Source organism: Trichechus manatus, unplaced genomic scaffold, assembly GCF_000243295.1.
Source record: "Trichechus manatus latirostris isolate Lorelei unplaced genomic scaffold, TriManLat1.0 scaffold00095, whole genome shotgun sequence".
NCBI classification, from domain to species: Eukaryota; Metazoa; Chordata; class Mammalia; order Sirenia; family Trichechidae; genus Trichechus; species Trichechus manatus.
In genome coordinates this window covers 4,281,464-4,309,355 of record NW_004444031.1, presented here as the reverse complement: position 1 = coordinate 4,309,355, position 27,892 = coordinate 4,281,464, and the positions used below count along the sequence as shown (strand labels likewise).

General features: G+C 36.9%; 1 protein-coding gene across 2 annotated transcripts in view; it reads left to right on the top strand.

Annotated features, from left to right (window-relative positions):
• CDC73 (cell division cycle 73) overlaps positions 1–27,892 on the top strand; it is a 151,701-nt gene that overhangs the window by 21,558 nt on the left and 102,251 nt on the right. For both annotated transcript variants that reach the window (XM_023737010.1, XM_004382550.2), the window contains 4 exons: positions 12,489–12,705; positions 18,036–18,134; positions 24,337–24,415; positions 26,161–26,225. In XM_023737010.1, coding sequence (XP_023592778.1) covers positions 12,489–12,705; positions 18,036–18,134; positions 24,337–24,415; positions 26,161–26,225 — 460 coding nt within the window. The remainder of the gene's footprint in view (positions 1–12,488; positions 12,706–18,035; positions 18,135–24,336; positions 24,416–26,160; positions 26,226–27,892) is intronic.

Here is a 27,892-nt window from a genome sequence, read left to right as displayed (position 1 = left end):
AGGATGTTTACCTGTGTTTTATAGAGTATACAGAGGAATTCTACTGTGGATCATAACAAAATTTTGGATAACACTGCAAAGAATGGGAATTCCAGAACACTTAATTGTACTCATGAGGAATGTAGTCCACGAGGCAGTCATTCGAACAGAACAAAGGTATACTGTGTGGTTTGAAGTCAAGAATGGTGTGTGTCAGGGTTGTATCCTTTCACCATATTTATTCAATGTGTAGACTGAGCAAACAACCTGAGAAGCTGGACTATATGAAGAAGAACACAGGATCAAGATTGGAAGAAGACTCGTTAACAACTTGTGTTATGCAGATGGCACAACCTTAGTTGCTGACAGTGAAGAAGACTTGAAGGACTTACTGATGAAGATCAAAGACTACAGCCTTCTGTATGGATTCAAAAAAACCAAATCAAACCTGTTGCCATGGAGTGGATTCAGACTCGTAGCGACCCTATAGGACAGAGTAGAACTGCCCCATAGAGTTTCCAAGGAGTAGCTGGTGAATTCTAACTGCCGACCTTTTGGTTAGCAGCCCAGCTCTTAACTGTTACGCCACCAGGGCTCCTCAGTATAGATTACACCTCAATTTAAAACAAAAATTCTCACAACTGGACCAGTAAGCAACATCTTGGTAAATGGAGTAAAGATTAAAGTTGCCAAGGTTGTTGTTTTACTTGGATCCACTATCATGCCCACAGAAGCAGCAGTTTAAGAAATCAGGATGTGGGAGGTGAGGCCAAGATGGTGGAGTAGTCAGATACTTCCTGTGGTCCCACTTACAACAAAGCGAATTGATTATATGTGACAGTCTAGAAGCCCTGAACATCAAAGGCAAAGTTGAGGAATCGGACTGAGCGGCAGGGGGAGGGAGAGATGGTTCGGAAGCAGGGAGGAGTTGCCAGACCTGACCTGGCGGCAGCCGGCACCATTCAGGCTGGATCAGCTGGCGTGTGTGGTGAGGCAAGCAGTGGCGGTCGGGAGATGTTTTCCGTATCGGGAGAGACTGAGCAGCAGAGACTCTACTCGAGCCTTCAGAACTGGTGAAAAGCAGCACTCAATCTGCAAAAGATAAGTATGTGCGTCTGACCTATCGCACGGATCAGAAAACACCCCTTTTGGGAAAAATCTCTCTTCCGTTTACCTGCCCCCTCCCTGCACTGCACCAGGTCCCATGCTAGCTTCAGCAATTGCCATGTTCCCTGGGCTGGCAGTAGGACCCGTCACGCCCCCTGAGCCGTTGTCTTGGCCTTGGAGAGGGAACAAATTAACAAACAGAAAAAAAAAAGACTCTGCCAGCTCCCCTAAGCTGAGAACTCAGGGTAGGCTCAGTTCCTTTGCCTAGGCAGAGGCATAAGGCGCCCACGGACTTTGAATGCCTTTCACCCCTGCGTAGACCTGTGTGGGCCCATTTCAACAGCACAGGCCCTCATCACACACTACAATGGAGTATATACCTAAAGCCTAACTTCAACTGTATCAGCTATATAGGGGAGTGGCAGGTTCGTGACATTTGACAACACTGCCCATTAAGCAGGTTCCTCCCCTACCCACATCAGGGGTCTGAGGACTGGTGGCTTCACCCATGCCACCTAGCCACCCATGACGGGTCCAGGAATAAGTGGTGCCTCTGAGTCCTTACAGCCAACAGTACTGGACCATGGTCCAACTGCAAAACCCACCCACTTATGTACTCTAGAGAACAGTGACACACTTTCCTCCCAGACACTCGGGTAGCTGTCAGCCCCCTGCCTTGCTCAGCGCATCACCCCTACTGCAGCTAGATACCTGTGCCTACACCAACCACCCCTGCCCATGTAGGACTGTAGGTGAGAGCCTGCACCACACACTTGGTGATTGACTACCTGGATACCTGAGCGGAATCCATACAAGAAAAGTAAATGGACTCCTGGGCTCACATACCTGGTAACAGATGTAACCACCTGGTGATGGGTTGTTAGAGCTTCAGATGCACCAGTAATCAAACTAGCTCACATGAGCAGCCTATTTGGACACATCAAAACAAAACAAAACAAGAAACTAGAACACGTAAGCAAACATTAAATAAATAAATACAATAACTTAATGATGGCTCGGAGACAACAGTCAATATCAAATCACATAAAGAAGCAGACCATGATGGCTTCAGGAAGCTCCCAAGACAAAGAATCAAAAAGTTTTCCAGAGGAAGAGAACTTCTTGGAATTACTAGAGGTAGAATACAAAAGATTAATATATAGAACTCTTCAAGAGATCAGGAAGGAGATCAACAATATGCAGAACAATCCAAGGAACACACAGAGCAATACAGGAACTTAAGATTACAGAAGAGCATAATGACAAGTGACCAGGCTGCAAGAATCCGTAGACAGACAGCAAACAGAAATCCAGAAGATGAACAATAAAATTTCAGAATTTGACAGCTCACTAGAAAGTCATAGAAGCAGAATTGAGGCAATGGAAGGCAGAATTAGTGAGATTGAAGATAAAGCATTTGACAGCAACTTATTTGAGGAAAAATCAGATAAAAGAATTAAAAGAAGAAAACCTGAGAATTATATGGAACCCTAGAGAAATAACACAAGTGATTGGAGTACCAGAACAAAGGGGATAACAGAAAATGCAGAGATAATTGTAGAAGATTTATTGGCAGAGAACTTCCTTGATATCATGAAAGATGACAAGATATCTATCCAAGATGCTCATCGAACCCCACATAAGCTAGATCCCAAAAGAAAGTCACCAAGACATAATCAAACTTGCCAAAACCAAAGAGAAAGAGAATTTCAAGAGTGGCTAGGGATAAAAGAAAAGTCATCTACAAAGGAGAGTCAATAAGAATAAGCTCAGACTACTTGGCAGAAACCATGCAGGCAAGAAGGCAGTGGGATGACATATGTAAAGCCTTGAAGGAAAAAATACTGCCAGCTCAGAATTATATATCCAGCAAAGCTGTTTCTCAAGTATGATGGCGAAATTAGGGCATTTCCAGACAAACTGAAGTTTAGGAAATTTGCAAAAACCAAACCAGAATTACAAAAAATACTAAACAGAGTCCTCCAGTTAGAAGATCAATAACAGTAGATAACAACCCAAGACTAGAACACAGGACAGAACAACCAGATATCAACCCAGATAGGGAAGTCACAAAAATAAATCAAAGCTAAAACACTGAAAATAAGGAAACAGAGACGTCAGTATGTAAAAGATGACAACATTAAAACAAAAAAGGGACTAAAAAATGTAGTCATAGATCTTTCATATGGAGAGTAAGTCCAGGTGATATGAAGAAATAAAAGAGTGGTTTAAACTTAGAAAAATAAAGGTAAATATTAAGGTAACCACAAAGGGTACTAACAATTCTTCACATCAAAATAAAAAACAAGAAAAACATAAAGACTCAGCAAATACAAAATCAACAACAGTGAAAAAGATGAAAAAATACATAAAGAGAAACGACTCAATAGAAAATGAAGTAGAACAAAGAAACTCAACAACACACAAAAGACAAAATGACAGCACTAAACTCATAAATAATTTTACGCTGAATGTAAATGGACTAAATGCACAATAAAGAGAGTGGCAAAATGGATTAAAAAGCACAATCTGTCTATATGCTGCCTACAAGAGAGACACTTTAGACTTAAAGACAAACTAAAACTCAAAGGATGGAAGAAAATATATCAAGCAAACGACACTTAAAAAAGAGCAGGAGTGGCAGTATTAATCTCTGACAAAATAAACTTTGAAGTAAAATCCACCACAAAGGATAAGGAAGGACACTGTATAATGAATGATTAAAGGGTCGATACCCCAGGAGGCCATAACCATAGTAAATATTTATACACTCAAAGACAGGGCTCCACAATACATAAAACATTGAAAAGAGAGATGGCTTTACAATAATAGTAGGGGACTTCAACACACCACTTTTAGTGAAGGAGAGAACATCCAGAAAGAAGCTCAGTAAAGACATGTGTCTTAGTCATCTGCTGCTGCTATAACAAATACCACAAGTGGATGGCTTTCACAAAGACGAGTTTATTCTCTCACAATCCAGTAGGCTACAAGTCCAAATTCAGGGCATCAGCTCCAGGAGAAGGCTTTCTCTCTCTGTCGGCTTTGGAGGAAGGTCCTTGTGATGCATCAGTCTTCTGTTGGTCTGGGAGCATCTCAGTGCAGGAACCTCAGGTCCAAAGGATGTGCTCTGCTCCTGGCACTTACTTTCTTGGTAGTATGAGGTTCCCCTGTGTCTCCGCTTGCTTCTGTGTTTTATATCTCAGAAGTGATTGGCTTAAGACACCGTCCAATCTTGTATACCTACCTCATCAGTATAACTGCCGCTAATCCAACTTATTAGATCATAGTGATTGAATTTACAACACATAAGGAAATTATATCAGATTACAAAGTGGTACATAATTATACAATGCTGGGAATCACGACCCAGCCAAATTGACAGATATTTGTGGGGACACAATTCAATCTGTGACAACATGGAAGATCTAAATGCCACAGTCAGCCAACTTGATCTCATAGATATATAGAGAACACTCCATCCAACAGCAGCCAAATATACTTTTTTTTCCAATGCACATGGAACATTCTCCAGAATAGACCACGTATTAGGCCATAAAGCAAGCCTTAACAAAATCCAAAGCATCGAAATACTACAAAGCATCTTTTCTGACCATAAAGCCATAAAAGTAGAAGTCAGTAACAGAAAAAGCAAGGAAACAAAATCAAACACATGGAAACTGAACAACACCTTGCTCAAAAAATACTAGGTTATACTAGAAATTAAGGATGGAATAAAGAAATTCATAGAATCAGATGAGAATGAAAACATATCCTACCAGAACCTTTGGGACACCACAAAAGCAGTGCTCAGAGGTCAGTTTATAGCAATAAATGCACACATCCAAAACGAAGAAAGGGCCAAAATCAAAACATTAACCCTGCAACTCAAATAGAGAGCAGCAAAAGAAGCCCTTGGGTGCCAGAAGAAGGGAAATAATAAGAATTAGAGCAGAATTAAATGAAGTAGATAGAAAAATAGTTGAGTTAACAAAACCAAAATCTGGTTCTTTGAAAAGATCAACAAAGTTGATAAACCATTGGTCAAACTGACAAAAGAAAAACAGGAGAGGAAGCAAATAACCCGAGTAAGGAATAAGATGGGCGATATCACAACAGACTCAACTGAAATTAAAAAAATCATAATACTATGAAAAACTGTACTCCAGCAAATTTGAAAACCTAGAGGAAATGGAGAAATTTGTAGAAACACACTACCTACCTAAACTAACAGACAGAGGTAGAACAACTAAATAAACCTGTAACAAAAGAAGGGATTGAAAACGTAATTAAAAAACTCCCAACAAAAACAAGCCCTGGTCCTGACAGTTTCACTGGAGAATTGTATCAAACTTCCAGAGAAGAGTTAACTTCACTACTGCTAACGGTGTTTCAGAGTATAGAAAAGGATGGAATGCTCCCAGACTCCTTTGAAGCCACCATAACCCTGATAGCAACTCTAGGTAAAGACACCACAAAAAAAGAAAATTACAGACCAGTATCCCTCATACGAACAGATGCAAAAATCTTCAACAAAATTCTAGCTAATAGAATTCAGCAACATATCAGAAAAATAATTTTCCACGACCAAGTGGGATTTATACCAGGTATGCAGGGATGGTTCAACATCAGAAAAACAATCAGTGTAATCCATCACATAAATAAAACAAAAGACAGGAACCACATGATCTTATCAGTTGATGCAGAAAAGGCATTTGACAAAGTCCAACACCCATTCATGATAAAAACTCTCAACAAAATAGGAATAGAAGGGAAATTCCTCAACGTAGTTAAGGGCATTTATACAAAGCCAACAGCCAGCATCGTCGTAAATGGAGGGAGTGTGAAAGCATTCCCCTTGAGAACAGGAACCAGACGAGAATGCCCGTTATAACCACTCTCATTCAACATTGTGCTGGAGGTCCTAGCCAGAGCAGTAACGCAAGAAAAAGACATAAAGGGCATCCAAATTGGTAGGGAAGAAGTCAGAGTATCTGTTTGCAGATGATATGATCATGGTTTCAGGGGACACAGAAAACTCCAAAGAATCCACAAGAAGACTACTAGAACTAATCGACGATTTCAGCAAAGTATCAGGATACAAGATAAACATACAAAAATCAGTTGGATTCCTCTACACAAACAAAGAGAACTTCAAAGAAGGCATCACCAAGTCAATACCATTTATAATAGCCCCCAAGAAGATAAAATATTTAGGAATAAATCTAACCAGAGGCGTAAAAGACCTGTACAAAGAAAACTACAAGACGCTATTGTAAGAAACAGAAAGAGACCTGCATAAGTGGAAAAACATATGTTGCTCATGAATAGGAAGACTCAACATTGTGAAATTGTCAGTTCTACCCAACTTGATCTACAGATGCAGTGTAATCCTGATCCAGATTCCAATGGCATTTTTTATAATGAGATGGAGAAACAAATCACCAACTTCATATGGAAAGGGAAGAGGCCTCGGATAAGTAATGCATTACTGAAGAAGAAGAACAAAGTGGGAGGCCTCACACTACCTGATTTCAGAACCTATTATGCCACTGCGGTAGTCTAAACAGCTTGGTACTGGTAAAACAACAGATACATAGACCAATGGAACAGAATTGAGAATCCAGACATAAATTCATCCACTTATGAGCAGCTGATATTTGACAAAACCGAAAGTCCGTTAATTGGGGGAAAAGACAGTCTCTTCAATAAATGGTGCTGGCATAACAGGATATCCATCTGCAAAAAATTAAGCAAGACCCATAGCTTATACCATACACAAAAACTAACTCAAAATGGATCAAAGACCTAAATATAAAACCTAAAATGATAAAGATCATGGAGGAAAAAATAGGGAGAACTCTAGGAGCCCTAATACATGGCATAAATAGAATATAAACCATAAGTAACAATGTACAAACACCAGAAAAGAAACTATATAACTGGGAGCTCCTAAAAATCAAACACTTATGCTCATCAAAAGACTTCATCAAAGAGAGTGAAAAGACAACCTATAGACTGGGAAAAAAGAGTTTTGGCTCGGAGAAATCCGATCAGCGTCTAATCTCTGAAATCTACAAGATACTGCAAAACCTCAAGAACAAAAAGACAAATAACCCGGTTAAAAAATGGTCAAAGATACAAATAGGCACTTCACCAAGGAAGACATTCAGGTGGCTACCAGACCTATGAGGAAATGCTCACGATCATTAGCCATCAGAGAAATGCAAATCAAAACTGCAGTGAGATACCATCTCACCTCAACAAGGCTAGCATTAATCCAAAAACACAAAATAATAAATGCTGGAGAGGGTGTGGAGAGATTGGAACAGTTATACACTGTTGGTGGGAATATAAAATGGTACAACCACTTTGGAAAGCATTTGGATGCTTCCCTAAAAAGCTAGAAATAGAAGTACCATACAATCCAGCAATCCAGCTCCTTGAAATATATTCTAGAGAAATAAGAGCCATCACATGAATAGATTAATGCACACCAGTGTTCATTGCAGCACTGTTCACAATAGCAAAAAGATAGGAACAACCTGGTTGCCCATCAACAGACAAATGGATAAACAAATTACGGTATATGCACACAATGGAATGGTACTCAACGATAAAGAACAACGATGAATCTGTGAAACATAACATGGATGAATCTGGAAGGCATTATGCTGAGTGAATGTAATTAATCGCAAGAGGACAAATACTGTATAACACCACTATTATAAGAACTCAAGAAAAGGTGTAAACACAGAAGAAAACATTCTTCGATGTTTACGAGGGTGGGGAGGGAGGGAGGGGGTATTCGCTGACTAGATAGTAGACAAGAATTATCTTAGGTGAAGGGAAGGACAACAGACACTGCAGGGGAAGTCAGCAAACTGGACTAAACCAAAAGCTAATAAGTTTCCTGAATACAACCAAACATTTCGAGGGACAGAGTGGCAGGGTCGGGGGTCTGGGGGTCATGGTTTCAGGGGACATCTAGGTTAATTGGCATAACAAAGTTTATTTAGGAAATGTTCTGCATCCCACTTTAGTGAGTGACATCTAGGGTCTTAAAAGCTAGTGAGCGGCCATCTTAGATGCATCAGTTGGTCCCAACCCACCTGTAGCAAAGAAGAATGAAGAACCCCAAAGACAGAAGGAAAATATTAGCCCGAGAGAGAAAGGGCCACATAAACCGGAAACTGTATCAGCCCGAAACTAGAAGAACTAAATGGTGCCCGGCTACCACCAATGACCGCCCTGACTGGGAACGCAACAGAGAGTCCCTGATGGATCTGGAAAAAAGTAGGGTGCAGAACTCAAATTCTAGTAAAAAGACCAGAATTAATTGTTTGACTAAGACTGGAGGGACCCCGGAAGACATGGCCCCTGGACTCACTGTTAGTCCAAAACTACAACCATTCCCGACGTCAAGTCTTCAGACAAAGATTAGACTGGAGTATAAGACATAAAATGAAACTCATGAAGAGCGTGCTTCCTAGCACAAGTAGGTACTTGAGACTAAATGGGCGTCTTCCGTGTAGAGGCAAGATGAGAAGGCAGAAAGGGACAGGACTGGTTGAATGGACATAGGAAATCCGGGGTGGAAAGGAGGAATGTGCTGTCACAGGATAGGGAGAGCAACTAGGGTCACATAACAACGTGTGTATAAATTTTTGTATGAGAAAGTAATTTGAATTGTAAACCTTCACTTAAAGCACAATAGAAAAAAAGAAATAGTTCCTTAATAAATACATTTGTAGCAAAAAAAATCAGAGGATGCATTGCATTGGGCAGATCTGCTGCAAATGAGTAAGAAAGACTGGAGAAGAGTTAATGCCTTTGAATTATGATGTCCTTGAAGAATATTGAATATACCGCGGACTACCAAAAGAATGAACAGATGTGTCTTGGAAGAAGTACAGCCAGAATACTCTTTCGAAGCACGGGTGGCGAGACTTCCTCTCACATGCTTTGGACATATTACAGAAGGGACCAGTCCCTGAGAAAGATACCATTATTGGTAAAATAGAGGGTTTAGCAAAAAAGAGGAAGACCCCCAGTGAGATAAATTGACGCAGTGACTGCAGCAGTAGGCTGAAGCATAACAATGATTATGAGGATGGCGCAGGACCAGGTGGCATTCTGTTCTGTTGTACGTAGCGTCGCTATGAGTCAGCATCAACTCCATGGCACCTGAAGACAACAACAATGGGTTATAGTATCACAGTCTACCTTTAAGTGATATTCTACCACTTCACATACAGTATGGGGCTCTCGTGGCCCAGTGCTTAAGAGCTCGGCTGCTAACCAAAATGTCAGCAGGTTTGCATCTACCAGCAGATCCTTGGAAACCCTATGGGGCAGTTCTACTCTGTGTTATAGGGTCACTGTGATAGAGACCTTACAATAGTATACTTCCATTTCTCCCTTCCTGGCTTTTGTTACACTGTTGTCACATATTTTTCTTATACATAGGCTATAAACAACACAATGTATTCTCATTATACTTTTTAAACAGTTATCTTTTAAAAAAATTTAAATAATGAGGAAAACATTTTTAAATATTTATTCATGTAGATACGATTTCCAGTGCTCTTCACTCCTGTTTATAGATTAATATTCCCTTTGTGTTCTTTCTGCCTGTAGAACTTGTTTTAGTATTTCTGTTTGTACAATTCTGCTGGTAATTAACTCTTTCAGTTTTTGTATGTCTCAAAACGTATTGCGTCCATGTTTTTGAAATAGATTTCCACTGTATATAGATTTCTAGATTACATTTTCTAAGTACCTTAAAGATGTTCCACAGGCTTGACTACATTTTTTCTGATTAGAAATCTGCTTTTATTTATTTGTTTTATGAAATATGTCTTTTTTTTCCCCCCTTCTACTTCTAAAATTTTATCACTGGTGTTGAGCCATTTAAATATGACACGACTGGGTGAAGTTTCCTTCATGTTTACTGTCCATTTTTTTTGGTGGGGTATTTTTGGGTATATAACTTTCACCAGATATGGAAAATTTTTGACATATTTTCCTTTAGGTGTTTCTTTCTGTCTTCCATTTCTGGACTCCAGTTATTCAGATGCTGCTCGAAGTTGTCTGACAGGTCACTGATGGTTATTTCTTTTATTGGATTTTTTTCATTCATATTGGATATTTTTTGTTGTTTCCCAAAGCTCATTAATCTTTTACTCTGCATTCTCATATATTTTTAGTCTCCAAACATTGTGGTTTTCATCTCTGGAAGGTTTTTGGTTCTTTTTAATATATCCCATGTCTCTACTTTTTGAAAACAGGGACTATAATGACTGTCTTAATGTCTTTGCTAAATCTAACATCTGTATCAGTTTACACTTTGTTTTGATTAATATTTCTCTCATTCTGGCTTATATTTTCCTCCTCCTTTGCATCCTTGTAGTCTGTGATTGGATACTTGACATTGTGAATTCTACCTTGTTGAATACTAGATATTTTTGTATTACTATATATCATTTTTTAGATTTGTTTTGGGACACAGATTACTTGGAAACAATTTATTCGTTTTTCAGTCTTAGTTTTAAGATTTGTTATTTAAAGAACGTTCAGTTAGGGCTAATTATTCTCTACTGCTGAGGCAAGCCCATTCTGAGTAGTTTACCTAATACTCCATGAATATGAGGTTTCAGTTTGACTAATGGGGACAGATACTATTCTTGACCCTGTGTGGGTGCTGGGGATTGTTTTCTCTAATCTTCTTGGGTGATTTTTTTCCCAGTTTTTGATAGTTTCCTTATGTTCGTATAGTAATCAGTATTCTGCTGGAATTCTGCCCTTTGTGCAGCTTTATCTTCTCAGGTGCTCTGTCCTATGAACTTGAGCCACCGTGTTCTTCTCAAACTCTCAGTTCCTTTTCCTCAGCTCATGGAATTTCCTAAGTTCTCCCTGGGTTCTCCCCCCTCCCACCATGTCTTGGAAACTCTTAAGGCCGTAAGCTAGGGCAGTCATAGGGCTCACATTGTGTATTTTTCACACTCCAGGGTTCACTGTTCTTCATTGTTTGATACCCAGTGTCTAGAGGACCATTGGGTCATACATTTTGACTGGTTGTTTCAAGATGGGAGGGTTAATCCAGTCCATGTTACTTCATCTTGGCTGGTGGTGAAAGTCCAATACAGGTTTTAAAGACTTGATTAGAAAAGTATTTAAATTTGGTCCAAATTATGTTAGTATGCTTTAAATTTTAGGAGAAAGTTGCAAAGTATTATACAAAATGAGTCATGTATCAGATGCATATTTAGCACCTGCTGTAAAGTACCTTTATACCTGATATAATAAAACAATATACCATGTAATACCACTATGGATGCCAGGTAGCACAGTGGTTAAGTGCTTTGCTGCTAACCGAAAGGTCAGAAGTTCAAACCCATCAGTGGCTACGCGAGAGAAAAGACCTGGTCTGCTCCTGTAAAGATGACACCCTAGGAAACCTTATGGGGCCGTTGTACTCTGTCCCATTGGGTCGCTATGAATCGGAGTTGACTTAACACGTAAGAGCAATACTACTATGATGAAACCTGCAGTAATTTCTCTCTTTTTTCCGGATTTTATTTAAACATAATTCAAAATTTTTATCTTTTGACTAAAATAATATTTTTATCAGTTGTTGTTAAGGTACACCAACACTTTAAACTCTTGCTCTGTTTTACATGATAAAGCCATTAAGTGTGCACAAGATTATCATCTTATGAAATCTGTACTTTTATTGTTAAGCTGTTGAAAGCACAGCCCCTTTTTGCTATTTTACCCATTATTCAAAAGTTAAGTAGAGAGAGGAAAAAGAAGATTGTTCAAAATGTGGTTTCATCTTCTAGAGATTAAAAGGAATATATGCTTATATGGCATTTGGTTAAAAGTCTCTGTCACCTATAAAATCGATACAGTGTATGCTGTGGCATCGATTTGAAACATTGAAATAAATTTCATGGGAAATCTAGGCTTTGAATTCTCTACAGAATCAGTTTTTAACCCCTTTTCCACGGTGGACTGTGTGTGTTTTGTATAATTTCCACTGGTAGAGGGGGAGTTGGCAAATAAAAGTCTTTGAAAATATTTTTTAAAAATCCGTATTAGTAGACTGCTGCTCTTTTTGGGAAGATACGAAATAGGACTTGTGATTTTTGTTATAGTTATCCTTCTAAGAGATTACTAATTTGCTCTTAGAGTAATATAAGAAGATAAACTGTTTATAAAACTCTTACCTAATTACAAAATATCAAATACGTCAGTTTTACTGATAGAAAGAAAACTTTATTGCCATTTAAAGATAAAAGTGTTTTTACCAGCAACTTATATATATAAGAAAATACATATATTTATGGTGCGTTTGAGGGATCCTGAATGTGAAAATTAAGAAAATAAATTACTTTTAGGTCTTTGTCTGAAGCTATGTCAGTGGAAAAAATTGCTGCAATCAAAGCCAAAATTATGGCTAAGAAAAGATCTACTATCAAGACCGATCTAGATGATGATATAACTGCCCTTAAACAGAGGAGTTTTGTGGATGCTGAGGTAGATGTGACCCGTGATATTGTCAGCAGAGAGAGAGTGTGGAGGACACGAACAACTATCTTACAAAGCACAGGAAAGGTAATTCAAATATTTGATTGATTTGTTAGAGTGCATGTGTATATTTAATCTATGATTGGTTATAGAATTGGTTAAAATTTGCTATGAGGAGGAGGTTTAGGTTTTATCCCTTTGAAAGGTTAGTAATAATGTAGATTTTTAAGTGGCCATATTTATTATTCTGTTTAAGCAGATGGTTATTGGTTACCAAAAGCTGATGAAAAAGTGTGATTCAAAATGCAAGCCCCTTTATGTATACGTCATTTGTAAATTCAAAGAGTGGACTAATTTTCTTGTTGAGTCAAATTTTACTTTGAATTAGTGGACACCGGGAATATTGATGACAAGCTCTCTGGTTATTAATACCATCATTGATTTTCTCACAACAAAGTAGAGAACTTATGAAGATCAGTCAGCAAATATTTACTGAGTATATTTCATAATTCTGTTGTGTGGATGTAGCAAGATTTGTTTGTTTCTTATTAATGGAGTTTTTTTTTTTCCTCCAGGATTGTGGGGTTTTTCTCCCTTTCTTCCTGTGTACCTTCCTCCTTTCCTCCCTCGCTTTCTTTTCCTTTCTCTCTCCCTCCCTGTCTTTCCTTCTCTCCCTTTCTTCTTACTATTACAAGTAATGCAGTAAAGAACGTCCTTGTACATATACCTTTATACATTTATGCGTATATGGCAAAAGAATTGATCCCTGAAAGGAGAATTGCAGGTCAGAGAAGATGTGTACTTTACATTTTGAAAGATTAAAATTTGAAAGCTACTGGATGTTCAGTATCATAGTGAGTTTCCAAAAAAGTTACATTGATTGTTTTACATACTTTCCTCTTTCTTCTCTTTCCCTTCTCTGTCAATTTTGTGTTTTAAATGTTAATTTTCCACTGACTGTCAGTGGTTTAATAGTGATGATTTGGTAATAACATTTAAAAAACTGTGGGAGATTATTGATAAAACAGAAGTTTAACATTGTTCTAGGCAGACTGATTGTGGTTGCAGAATTTTAGGGTTCTAGCCTTAATTTTACTATGACATTTTAGTGGAAACAGAGCTACTGGAAAAAGTATATGAAGAAAAGGATTATTTCTTTTTCTTTTGTACTTTAATTTGTTCTAAAAAGTATTTGAAGTAGAGATTAAGAATTAGTCTTTACAGTTTAGAATTATAAAGGAACCTGAGAACATGAGTAAACAACCATTCTGTTTTTGTTTTTGCAATAAAGTGACCTGTTCATACTCATTTTAAATGACTGCCAAATATGGCCACTACTTGAAATACTGTGACTTTTATTGTTATACCAATGCTCGTTATGATTTTTGAAACTCATGATAAAGGAGGAAAACATAGGTGTTATGCCTTGCCTTATTTTAGACCAAACATTAGATTTTCAGATAACTCAGATGAACAATTTTCTTTGAGCTCTAGATGGCAGGATTGTACCATCATTTTAAAATATAATGCTAGTTCTAATTTAGTGTTGTGGCACCACTGTATCTTTTTAAAAATAAGTTAATAATTTAGGAATTGTTTAGTAGCTAGGTTTGCTTTTATGAGTATTAATATTTTTAAAAGTCAGAAGTAAATGTATTTATTGATAGTCTCTGTGCTGTTTTCATCTGGTAAACTGAAAAAAATACTCTTAGGTACTTATAGCACTAAAGAGCCCTAAGATTTTACTCAGTCCTTCATTATTACCAGTTTTTAGAACTTTCTTATTTTGTAAGTTTCAGGAACAAAAGACAAATTCAGTATTCCACAGGAAACGTACATTATTTTATACTCTTATGTGACTATTGCAAGCACTCAAAATAAAGCCGCCTAATCGTTTAATTTCATTAATAAAACGTACTTTTAAAATAACACAAGTTAACATAATTTTGTTGAAAATTGCTAAAAAGAGATTAGTAAAGAAAGATAATAATCATCATATGAAAGTCTGCCGCCTCAAAATATCCAATAATAATGATTTGATTGATCCTTCTTGAGTTTATAGATCTTACGTAGCACTTCATTATTTTCTAAAATAGTGATAATTTTGTTTTCATAATTTATTTACATTTTTCACTGTTGATATTTGCATTGATGGTGAAAAAGCAATGGTTGGGAAAACTGCTAGCCCCTTGGTGTGAATCAAGGCAGTGACACCAAACTTCACTAGTAGCCATTTTGTTCTTTTCCACTTAATAATGTCCTGATGAGGTTCTAAAAGCTATTAATTTTATTAAATCTTGACCCTTAATTTTTCATCTTTTTAATACTTTATATGATAAAATGGGAAATTTGCATAAAGCATTTCTTCTTAAGACAGTATGATGGTTGTCTCCGTCAACCACTTATGCCGTTGTTTGACTTGTGAGCTGAACCAGCTGCCTTTTCATGGAAAATTGTTTTTTATTTGAGTAACTGTTATTCAGACTTCAATACTGGGCAGATTTATTTTTTCAGAAATGAAGGAAGCTTGTTGCTTCAAGGAGAGCAACTGACAGTATTTGTTGCCAATGATAAAATGTGAACTTTCATGACAGAATTATTTAGTTTCTTTTCTGCCACTGAGACCTTAACAATATCCCAGTTCTTAAAGATTCTCCTTATGAAATCCATGGTGATATTGTTGTCATTTGTTAGGTGCCGTAGAGTTGATTTTTGACTTACAGCGACCCTGTGTGGCAGTAGAACTACCCCATAGAGTTTTCTAGGCTGTAATCTTTATCGGAGCAGATTGCCAGATCTTTCTCCTGCGGAACCACCGGGTAGGTTCTAACTGCCAACCTTTCAATTAGCAGCCAAGCGCTTAAATGTTGTGCTACCAGGACTCCTTATGATGATATTAACAAATGTAATTTGTTTATATTACGTAAGTAAATGTGTTAATATTTGGGAGATGTGCATAACTCAGTGATTTCGATATTTTCCAGATGACCAGTGCATGCTGTTATAAAATCACGCATGGATAAAAGATCCTGTGCAAAGTGCAAGATAAACCAGTAGATTTTAGAGTAACAAAATACAGAAAGTTTATGGATGTTATTTCCATATTGTATTAACCTTTAAGAAACCATACCATTTAATTTTATTTTAGTATCTTATCTAAGGAGAATATCCACAATTATCTGAAAAGCTATTATAGTATCTCTCCCTTTTTCAACTGCATATCCTTGAGGCCAGATTTTCTTCATATTTTTTGACTAAAACAAGATACCGCACGTATGTTGAAAGTAGAAGCAGCTATATGAATATAGCTATCTTCTATTAAGCCAGACATTAAAGAGATTTGCAGAAAAAGAGTAAAAGAATCATTCTTTCTTGTTACTACTTTTTTGTGTTTGGAAAATAATTTTTCATAACAATATGTTATTTATGTTTTCATGTAATAGATTTTTTTATTTTTTAAGGAATTCTTAAAAACTCTCTCAGTTTTAATTTCTAACATGAAAAATACTGGTAGATACAACCTAAATAAAGGATTCCTGATAGTTTCACCTGCTATCCTAAAGAATAACGGGAACTAGATGGTACTATAACTCTGGCAAAAGTAATAGTTATGTTTCAAACTGCCTCTCATTTTATGGACCTATTTATTTGTATAAATATTTAACATTTACAAGCCAGGTACTGTGCTACGCATTGACTGGAGATGCATTGCTCCTTGTTCTCACAGAGATTATATTCTTTAGGAGGAGACAGAAAGTGAAATAAGCAGTCATTGTGGTATGTGCCATTATAAGGTAGTCACCCAGCAAGGGCAGCTAAGTTAGTCAAGAGTATAGGGGAAACAATGATGCCTAAAGAATAGAAAGGAGTGAAGTAGGTGAAGGGGTTTGGTGGGAAGAGTAATCCAAGCTGAGGGAACAGTATGCTTAATTGTCTAGAGAAGAGAAATCATGTTACATTTAAGGAACTTAAAGAAAATTAGTATGCCTAGAATGTGAGAGTACTACCACTGTCCTTCAGCCCCATTGACTACCTTTCTGTTCCTGTATCTGCTGAGCTCTTTTGCATCTCCTGACCTTTGTGTCTAAGATCCCTTCTACCTGAAGCACTTTTCTCTTGGATATTTGCATAGTGCAGTGTATTTCTTTTTTCATTTCTCCGCTCACACATCACTTCCTTAGCGAGACCTTCCTTGACCTTCCTGTGAAGCTAGCTACCCTTTCCTATCCAGAGTTACTATAGCAGAGCTCCTGTCTTACCCTACTCTGTCATTACTTGTTAATTTTTCTTTTTTGTCTCCCTCATTAGAATGTAAGGTTCCTGAAGGCAGGGATCATGTCTCTCTTGGTTATCGTTGTATTGACTGCCAGGCATGATGTTTGGTTTATGGTAGATGCCTAGTACATATTTCTTAAAATGTTGAGTGACTGACGGGCAGAATAAGAAGCACCATCAAAGAACCTATTAGACATGTCATGGAAAATGAAGAGAGAGTAGTAGCTCAAGAGGCCAAGAGAGAATATTTCATGAAGGAAGAAGCAGAGTAGTCACTTGTGTTGAATGTTAAGATAGTTCATGCAAAAGTATATTAAGTTTATATGTAAATTCTTTCCACCTTAAAAGTTGTTGAAAAGTGCAAATTGATCCCTAATAGCTTTTCAGAATTTTCACCATCTCATGTAAACTGTAGCAATCAGAAATTAGCACTGGAGTTAAGTATACCTAGAAGAGGATATAGTAGTTGATTTCTTTCAGTTAGAAGCCCCTTTTGACAACACATCTGTTATGTTTATATTTTATTTAAATTTTAACCTTAAATATTAACTTTATTCGGGGTTATATATTTTAATAGATGCAGAATATAAGTAAGCATATAGCCAATTATGCTAGGAGCCGTGGTGGTACAACGGTTAAGTGCTTGGCTGCTGACAGAAAAGGTTGGTGGTTTGAACACACTCAGCAGCTGCCATGGAAAAAGACCTGGTAGTCTGCTCTCGTAAAGATTACAGCCTAGAAAACGCTATGGGGCAGTTCCTTTCTGTCACATGGGGTCTCTTTTAGTCGAAATTGACTCAGTGGCAACAAACAAGAACAACATAGCCAATTATTCAGTTTAAGAAAGTAAAAATAGTAAAATTAATAACACTAGGTTTATGATAATTGGGATCTGGATCAATATTCCAGTAGTAGTTATGTATTTCTTTAGTAGGTTTTTACTTACATGTATAATAACAGTACTTCATTTTGATGTATACCTGTTGCTGTCAAGTGGATTCCGGCTCATGACGGCACCATGTGTATAGTAGGGAAGAGTTGATAAGAAGAAAACTTAGTCTTAACTTGTTTATTAAGTGACCTTACTATCTTTGTATAGTTTAATTTTAGGTGGACTTAACTAAAATCCATTTATATTTCAGAATTTTTCCAAGAATATTTTTGCAATTCTTCAGTCTGTGAAAGCAAGAGAAGAAGGGCGGGCACCTGAACAGCGACCAGCCCCAAATGCAGCACCTGTGGTAAGAACGTTTAACTGCTTATATAATAAATAATTTTAATAAAAACGCCACTTGTATTTCATTGTTACAATTTTTAAGATATTTCACCTTAAAAATTTTTAGATTACTAGCTTCTAACCCTTTTTATGTTTCTGCATACCTGAAAAATATGAAAACTCTTCCACCATTAAAAATTGCTTACTTTAGCAGTAATTATTAACTGGAGACATGTTGTTGTTGTTAGGTGCTGTTGAGTCAGTTCTGACTCATAGCAACCTCATGTACAGCAGAACAACACACTGCTCAGTCCTGCTCCATCTTCACAGCTGTTTTTATGTTTGAACCTATTGTTGCAACCACTGTGTCAGTCCATCTTGTTGAGGGTCTTCCTCTCTTTTGCTGACCCTCTACTTTGCCAAGCATGATATCCTTCTCCAGGGACTGGTCCCTCCTGTTAGCATGTCCAAAGTATGTGAAGTCTTGCCATCCTGGCTTCTGATGAGCATTCTGGCTGTACTTCTTCCAAGACAGATTTGTTTGTTCTTCTGGCAGTCCATGGTGAATTCAATATTCTTTGTCAACAGTATACCTCAGAGGCATCAGTTCTTCTTTGATCTTCCTTATTCATTGTCCAGCTTTTGCATGCATATGAGGTGATTGAAAATACCACTGCTTGTGTCAGGAGCACCTTAGTCCTCAAAGTGACATCTTTGCTTTTGAACACTTTAAATAGGTCTTTGCAACAGATTTGCCTAACGCAATATGCCGTTTGATTTCTTGACTGCTGCTTCCATGAGCGTTGATTGTGGACCCAAGGGAAATGAAATTCTTGACAACTTCAGTATTTTCTGTGTTTATCATGATGTTGCTTATTGGTCTAGTTGTGAAGGTTTTTGTTTTCATTATGTTGAGGTGTAATCCATACTGAAAGCTGTAGTCTTTGATCTTCATCAGTAAATGCTTCAAGTCCTCTTCACTATCAGCAAGCAGGGTTGTGTCATCTGCATATTGCAGGTTGTTAATGAGTTTTCTTCTAATTCTGATGCTGCATTCTTCTTCATATAGTCCAGCTTCTTGGATTATTTGCTCAGTGTACAGATAAATTAGTATAGTGAAAGAATACAACCCCGATGCATACCTTTCTGATTTTAAACCTTGTTCTGTTTGAATGACTGCCTCTTGGTTTTTGTACACATTCCACATGAGCACAATTAAGTTGTTCTGAAATTCCCATTCTTCGAATTGTTATCCATAATTTGTTATGAGCCACACAGTCAAATGCCTTTGCATAGTCAGTAAAACACAGGTAAACATCTTTCTGGTATTCTCTGCTTTCAGCGCAGATCCATCTGACATCAGCAGTGATATCCCTCATTCCACGTCCTCTTCTGAATCCAGCTTGAATTTCTGGCAGTTCCCTGTTGATGTACTGCTGCAAAGTTTTTGAGTTAGCTTCTTCAAAATTTTACTTACATCTGATATTAATGATATTGTTTGATAATTTCCCCATTCTGTTGGATCACCTTTCTTTGAAATGGGTGTAAATATGGATCTCTTCCAGTTGGTTGGCCAGGAAGCTATATTCCAAATTTCTTGGCGTAGAAAGGTGAGCACCTCCAACACTGTATACGTTTGTTGAAACATCTCAGTTGGTATTCTGTCAATTCCTGGAGCCTTGTTTTTCGCCAATGCCTTCAGTGCAGTTTGGACTTCTTTCTTTAGTACCATCAGTTCTTGATCATATGCTATGCCTTGAAATGGTTGAATGTTGTCCAGTTCTTTTTGGTACAGTGACTGTATTCATTCTGTCTTCTTTTGATGCTTCTGCATCGTTCAGTATTTTGCCTATAGAATCCTTCAGTATTGCAACTCGAGGCTTGAATTTTTTCTTCAGTTTTTTTCAGTTTGAGAAATGCCAAGTGCGTTCTTCCGTTTTGGCTTTCTAACTCCAGGTCTTTGCACATTTCATTATAATATTTTATTTTGTGTTCTTGAACCGCCCTTTGAAATCTTCTGTTCAGCTCTTTTACTTCATTTCTTCCATTCACTTTAGCTAGCCTGTGTTCAAGAGCAAGTTTCAGAGTCTTGTCTGACATCCATTTTGGTCTTTTCTTTCTTTGCTGTCTTTTTAATGACCTTTTGCTTTCTTCACATATGATGTCTTTGATGTTGTCCCCCAACTTGTCTGGTCTTTGGTCATTAGTGTTCAGTGCATCAGATCTGTTCTTGAGATGGTCTCTAAATTTAGGTGAGATATACTCAAGGTCATACTTCGGCTCTTGTGGACTTGTTCTAATTTTCTTCAGCTTAATCTTGAACTTGCATATGAGCAATTGATGGTCTGTTCCACAGTCTACCCCTGGCCTTGTTATGACTGATGACATCGAGTTTGTCCATTGTCTGTTTCCACAGATGTAGTTGATTTGATTACTGGAGACAAATCTGGGTCAAAATCTGAGAGGGGTTAATTAGGAAAAGCCCTCTGCGTAATTATTTTAGGTAAACTGTATATAGCCTACTGTTCTAGTCTGGGTTCTCAGCGAGGCAAAAGCAGTGAAGCATATACAGATATATAGAAATTTACTTCAAGGAAATGGTTCACACAATTGTGGGGGCTGGCAGTCCCAAATCCATGGGTCAGGTAACAGGCTGAAGTCCTTTGCTGGCTACAGGACTGACAAATCCAGAATCTGCAGATCTGGTGGCGGGCTGAAGACTTCTGCAGGCTTATATTCTAAAAACACCAGAGGTCAGGTGACAAGAAGAGTGCACTGTTGAGAGAGAGAGCAAGAGCGAGCTTTCCTAGAACATCCATTTATATACTGGAGGTGGGACCATACTGCAAGGAAACTACCTTTTAACTGGTTGGCTACTCAAATCAGATGACAAAATGGAAGATGATTACATAGTGTCTGGCAAATCACTGAAAATCCTAACATAGCCAGGTTGACACATAACATTAGCCATCATAATCCGCCCCTTGTCAACTTGGCACCTGTATACATCTTTTTAAACCATACATAATCTTTCAATAAAGACAATTACAGAATCATACTTCGTACCTAACACGATACAACTAACATGCATACAACTGAAAACGAACTAGCCCCTTTTACATCTTGTATCTTGTAATATATAATGGGATAAGTTTGGAATAAAACAGATATTTGCTATATGTCTGTATATGTACACACACAAATGCACACATATAACAAAACAAGGAAGAAATACTCATAACAGTTAAAGTTCTTGTTTCTCCACTGGTCACGTTGTCTTAGCTGGTATTTAGTATTGCTGTCTTCTACCACCCATTTCATATTCTTTTTGCCCTCAGCCAAGCACCTCAGCTGGTCGTGGTTCTTTTCTGTTGTAATTATCTAGTGCTGCTATAACAAAAGTACCACAAATGGGTGGCTGAAATTTATTTTCTCACAGTTTAGGAGGTTAGAAGTCTGAATTGCAGGGCCCTAGATCTAGAAGATCTCTGTTGGCTCCACAGAAAGGTCCTTGTCTCTTTTCAGCTTCTGTTTCTTGTTTCCTTGGAGATGTCATATGACATGACATCTGTCTTCCCCTGTCTTTGCTTCCTTCCTGGGTTGCTTGCTCAATTTGCTTTTTATGTCAAAGGAGTTTGATTTAGAACACACCTTACTCTAATACTGCCTCGTTAGTATAATAAGGAAAACCCGTTCTCAAATGGGGTTATAACCACAGGTATAAACCAGAAAAACCAAACCCATTGCCTTGGAATTGATTCCGACTCACAGTGACCCTATAGGAGGGAGTAGAACTGCCCCATAGAGTTTCCAGGGAGTGCCTGGTGGATTCGAACTGCTGACCTTTAGGTTAGTAGCCATAGCACTTAACCAGGAGTTAGGATTTACAACACATATTTTTGGGGGACACATTTCAATCCATAACATCTACTCAGTGGTGCTTGGGAGATCACTGAGCATTATTATAAATATATATCCCTGCTACCTTCCAATTTGTGGCTCTTTGAAATCATTGGTATCTATGGCATCTCAGGGCATGTATCATGTTTTTTCTGCTCACCAGTCATGTGGACCTTTCATTGTACCTTATTTTAAGCTGTTCTGAGCATTGACTGTCTGACTCTATGAGTTGTCACTTAGGGCCTTCCCAAACAAAGTAAATTTCATATATGACATACAGCCTATGTTTAAACTCAAATATACTATCCAGTTTTATTGAAAATCCTTTCAGCTATTTTTTTTTCTTTTTTTATCATACTTTAGCTGAAGGTTTACAGAACAAACTAGCTTCTCATTAATAACAGTACACATTTTATTTTCATATGATTCAACAAAGGAAAAATACACACATAAAATGCTTTCTGTCTTATGCAGATATTTTAAAAGTATGTTTAAATTTGCTAGAATACTAATACAGTCTTTGCAATATCTAGTAGTTTTATTTGTCTGTAAAAGTCATTATTATTTAACCTTTAAAGTTAGTGAATTTTTGCTGATATTTAGATAAATGCTTCTACTTGATTCTCAGGAAGTATTTAAATGTTTACTATTTGTCATCTGGGATCTTGAGATACAAGAGTGAAAAAAATACACAGTTCCTGCCCTCTTTGAGCTTAGAGTCCAGTGGAGATGGAGATGGGTGAAAAAAAGGGGTAGGACAAAGTGCTATGATGGTAAAGCACAGGGTGTTTATAATTATGAATTAGTTGACATTTTGAATAACAATTGGGGGGAAATAACATATCAAGTCTTAAAAATGTTTAACCATCGTCTTTGTGACTATGGATACTCTATTTCCATGGTCATTAGAATACTTGAAAATTTTAATGTTTAGCTCTTGATTATACAAGTGTTTATCTAAAGGTAGTCTTAATGTCTTTTATTTGAAATGATACTTGTGGAATTCTATCGTAAGATGTAACAAAATGAGTATTTCAGCCTTTTTGAAGACCATGAATTTCTCAGTTTTCAAAATATTCTTTACGTATTTTTTTTTAGAGTATTTCATATTATGAGTTTTAGATAACGCCTTTGTGAATTAAATTTTGCATCATTACATTGGCAGGAATATTCTTTAAATATGTTTTTCTTAGATTATTACAGACGGAGTTTTAGACATAAATTATGAATTATTAGATTAGTAGCTCTGAGTATTTAAACAGAATAACATCTTTATTACTTTAGCCTTACTCTCTACATTTGCAATGGGTTTATGATCATAATTGTCATGTGTATTTAATTTAAACATTAACAATTTTGTTGATAAATCAGTTAAAAAGCTCTAAGATGTCAGCTCAATAAAGTTTGTTTTTTTTTAATAAATGTATTCATGTAGGAGGCAGAATATTTTTATTTCATTCCTTGAGTTTATTATTTTTTTAAAAATGTATTTTATTTTTGTTGAATATGTACAACAAAACATCACTAATTCAGAGGTTTCTACATGTACAATCAGTGACATAGATTACATTCTTCGAGTTGTGCAGACATTCTCACCCTCCTTCTCTTGAGTTGTTCCTCTCTCATTAACGTAAACTCGGTGCCTCCTAAGGTTCCTAGCTGATCTTTTGAGTTGCTGTTGTTAGTTTGATTCTGTATAGTTATGTATTATTTTTGAGATGTATATCTTTTGTGACTCAAACAAGTGAAAAGTTATATTGTCTTATCTGCTTAACATTCCAAAGTACTTCTTAACAGGGAAAAAGTTTTTGTTGTAAAGAAGCTTAAGTAACCAGAATGAAAATTTTAAGCACACCCATTTTGTTTCTGCAGTTTCTAAATATTTTACTTTTTGTCTTTGTGTAAGTCTACTAGGGGTCCTTTTCCCTTGTCTCTGATAGGGATGTAATTTTTAGCAGTAAACAGAATACTTTGAAAATAAGCTTGAAGTGACTAGTGGTCTCTTCCCTGCCTTTTGTCTTTATTGGCTGTAGTAAGAAAAAAGCCTAGAAAATAAATACCCCTATCGTAGTCTTAGAAACGCCAGCGGTGTAGTGGTTAAGAGCTACGGCTGCTAACCAAAAGGTCAGCAGTTCGAATCCAACCAGATGCTGCTTGGAAATGCTTTCGGGCAGTTCTGCTCTGTCCTGTAGGGTCGCTATGAGTTGGAATCGACTCAACAGCAATGGGTGTTTTTTTTTGTTTGTTTTGTTATTGTGGTCTTTATTATGAATATTAAATAAGTAAAATTAAAAAATACATATAACTCATAATTTATTTTTCTGCAGGATCCCACATTGCGTACAAAACAGCCTATCCCAGCTGCCTACAACAGATATGACCAGGAAAGATTCAAAGGAAAAGAAGGCAAGTTGTTTAATTTTTATCTTCTGTTAATAGAGGCTGCACTGAACTTGACAGGCAGTGTAGCCTTATGGTTAAGAGAAGGGGTTGGTAAACTAAGGTCTGCAGTCCAAATCTGCCCCACTGCATGTTTTTAATAAAAGAAGCTTTGTTGGAACACAGCCACGCTCATTCATTTACATGTTATCCATGACTGCTTTAGTGCTCTGACAGCAGAGTTGAGTTGTTGCCACAGAGACTGTATGGGCCTGCAAAGCCTAAAAGTAATTACTCTGTGGCCCTTTTACGGGAAAAGTTTGCTAACTCTTGTTTAACACCTTGGCTTCTGGCCTCAGATTGCCTGTGCTACACTTTTTTTTGTGAACTTTGGCGAGTTATTTTAACTGCACTTTGTCTCAATTTCCTCACATATATAATTATAGTACTACTAATAGTAGGAACTGCCTCTTAGAGTTATTGTGGAGATTAAACTAGTTAATAAACAAAAAGTCATAAGAATAGTGTTTGATGTGTAATAAGCTATCTGTAAGTGATTGCTGTTAATACTAGTTCTGTTTTTAAAGAATATATTTTTAAATGGAGATTCTGTGTATCGAATCTTGTTTTCCAAATTATAAACATATAAATTGAGAACTTGGAAAGCATGGACTTGGAACAGGGATGTGAGGACTAATTTTGCAATAGCCTATATGATATACTTCTAGTGCAATAGTGAACCATTTCTACATTAGTAAGGTGGCTAGTGAGGTGAGACTGTCATCAGCTTAACTTCCTCTTGGGATATTCATTCATCTTGACTTGATTCATGGAAAAAACAATATGGGAAGAGCTAGAAGGTTAACATTTATGTTATTTGCTGTGTAGCCTGAATTTCCATGTAAGTTTCTTTAAAGAACATGTTGCCTTGATGGAGTGAATTTTGTCTTCTGACTTCATTCCCTGGATAAAGGAATGTACCACTTATGGCCATAGAAAGACAGCGGTCTGTTCTTTTATCCATTGCAGTGTTTTTCTTGTAAAATGAATTACATAAAGCACAGTTTGGCAGACTGTAGCGCGCAGACCAAAGCTACCCGCCCAGGGACCAAATCAGGTCGGACTCATCTGTTTACATGTGTTGTCTATGCTGCTCTTGCCCTACAACTGCAGAATTCAGTAGTTGTAACAGAGTTGATGTGGCCTGCAATGCGTAAAATATTTACTGTGTGTGTAGCCCACACAGAAAAATTTGTTGACCCCTGATGTAAAGCATGTTGGAACCCCAATCACTGTTTACGTCTTTGCTTTTCTACAAAATGAATAACATATGCCTTATGATTATACTTTTGGAATATAACTTTTCTATTAGTTAAAAAATAAAACTATGAGGCTACTTATAGCATATCTCATGATATTGGTTGCTATATCATACTGTAATCAAGTATTAGGAGTAAATAGTGGTTGTAAAATTATTCAGTCTAGTTTTTAATACTGCTAACCAACTATATGACACCTGAACGTAATTGCAGAGACAGTCTTAACCAGCTTCCACACAGTAGGCTTGTTGGTGTGTATTGAATATATTTTTGAGACTATTGTCCTTTTTAAAGTTTTTATCTTCACTAGTATGTAATTTAACTACATATGCATAGTAGGTTCAAGGCTTTGTTACATTATTGAATTGTCAGATATAATGTAGTTTATTACTTTACATTTGCTATCAGTCATGAAATATATAAAATCAAACAGTAAACCTCCTTTCTTTATAGAAACGGAAGGCTTCAAAATTGACACTATGGGCACCTACCATGGTATGACACTGAAATCTGTAACGGTAAGTTATATTGACTGCAGAGATTCTTTTGTCCCGGGCAGCTTATGTGAGTAGCAATGTTAAAAACAAAACAAAACAGAACAAAAAACTTTGTTCTCTAGTGCTTTCTATTTATCTTTAATGACCAGGTGCTCTGATAGCTATGTGTGGTGGATTATTTGATTCAAGGGTGTCCTGTTTTTGTGTTTAGTTTAGTTTTGTTCTTTCTTTTTTTTTAAAACTGAGTTGAATATTTTTAAACAAATGGTGTTTTGACTAACTTAGAAGTAGGGCAGATGCTAAACTGGTTAGACTATTTAATGCCAGTAAGGATTATAGTTCCAGTTTGGGAGAGTCCTTTGCCATAATCTTATGTTCTTTAGATTGTAATGTCTTACAGTCTTTAAAAAGAAAAAAGAAAAAGAGAAACAGAATATAGTGGTTGATTTAATGCCTACAAAGTGCATATTTGATGGAATTGAATCCTTGGGTGTCCATGAATATAAGCCTTTGGTTCATTTTTAGCAAACTTTTTAATTTTTAATCTTCTAAAGATAGCTATTTCTAGATGTTATGACCAAACTATATTTTTTGCTTTTAATTTTTATTTAGTCAATGATAGGAATTGGTGATGTAGGGTAGGAAATGTATTAACCTTATATTGCACGTATACATTATAGAGCATTATACCTTTCATACTTTAAAATACTATCATGTATTAATTAGAGTACTTACTTAGAACACTAGCGTCAAATTCACTTTTGTCTTTGTGAATCATCAGCTCTTTAAGGACTTAGTATAACATAGAATCATGTATATATTTGCTGTGATTTCTCAAAATTAGGATACATCTTTACATCTACTTGCTGTTTGCTGTGCTTTACTCACTTATTTTCAGAAACAGATAGAAAATGTGGAGAATCTGATTATAAAAGTTGGATTTTTAAAGTTTTTCTGGCTTCAACTAGGAATAGTATATTAGATATTTTGTTCATATACTTGTTCTGAAATAATCGGATTTATTTTTTACAATATTGTGTGTAGATTCAGCATACTACTTATTGAGCACTGTGTCTCAGACCTGTTCTAGTTACTGGGACTGTATCTGTGAATAAGACAGTTGGGGCTTCTTTGGAGAGAGTGTCCAGAGAGGCCTCTCTGGGAAGATGACAGTTGAACAGAGAGCTGGAGGAAGAACATTCCATGCAGGGCAGAGGCAAGGGTCACGACTGGGGCTCACTAGAGGACCAGCACAAAGGCCAGTGCCGTCAGAGCCTAGTGAGTGAAGGGAAATGTGGTAAGAGATTAGATACACCCATCATATGATCTGGATTGGTTCTTCCTGACTTCAAAATACAATTCATAATTGTAAGATTGAGCTTAAATTCTTACATGATTCAGTTATTGATGTTTTCTTTGGGACAGAACTTGCCTACTGATCATTCCCCAAGTGACTTAAATAGTGGAACTGAAGTTATCCTTAAGTAGCCATCAAGTAAGTTTGTTGTTGTTGTTTTCACTTTTGTCTCATCCCCATAGCTCTGAAGTGCCATTAAGTTGATTTCATCTTCTGAGCTTCTGTGCAAATGGTGAAATCAGTGATAGTTTCTATTGTGGTGCTTTTTACAGAACAGTTTTTCTCAAAGCCAAAGACAACTTCTTAATTTTACACAAACAGTATGAGAATG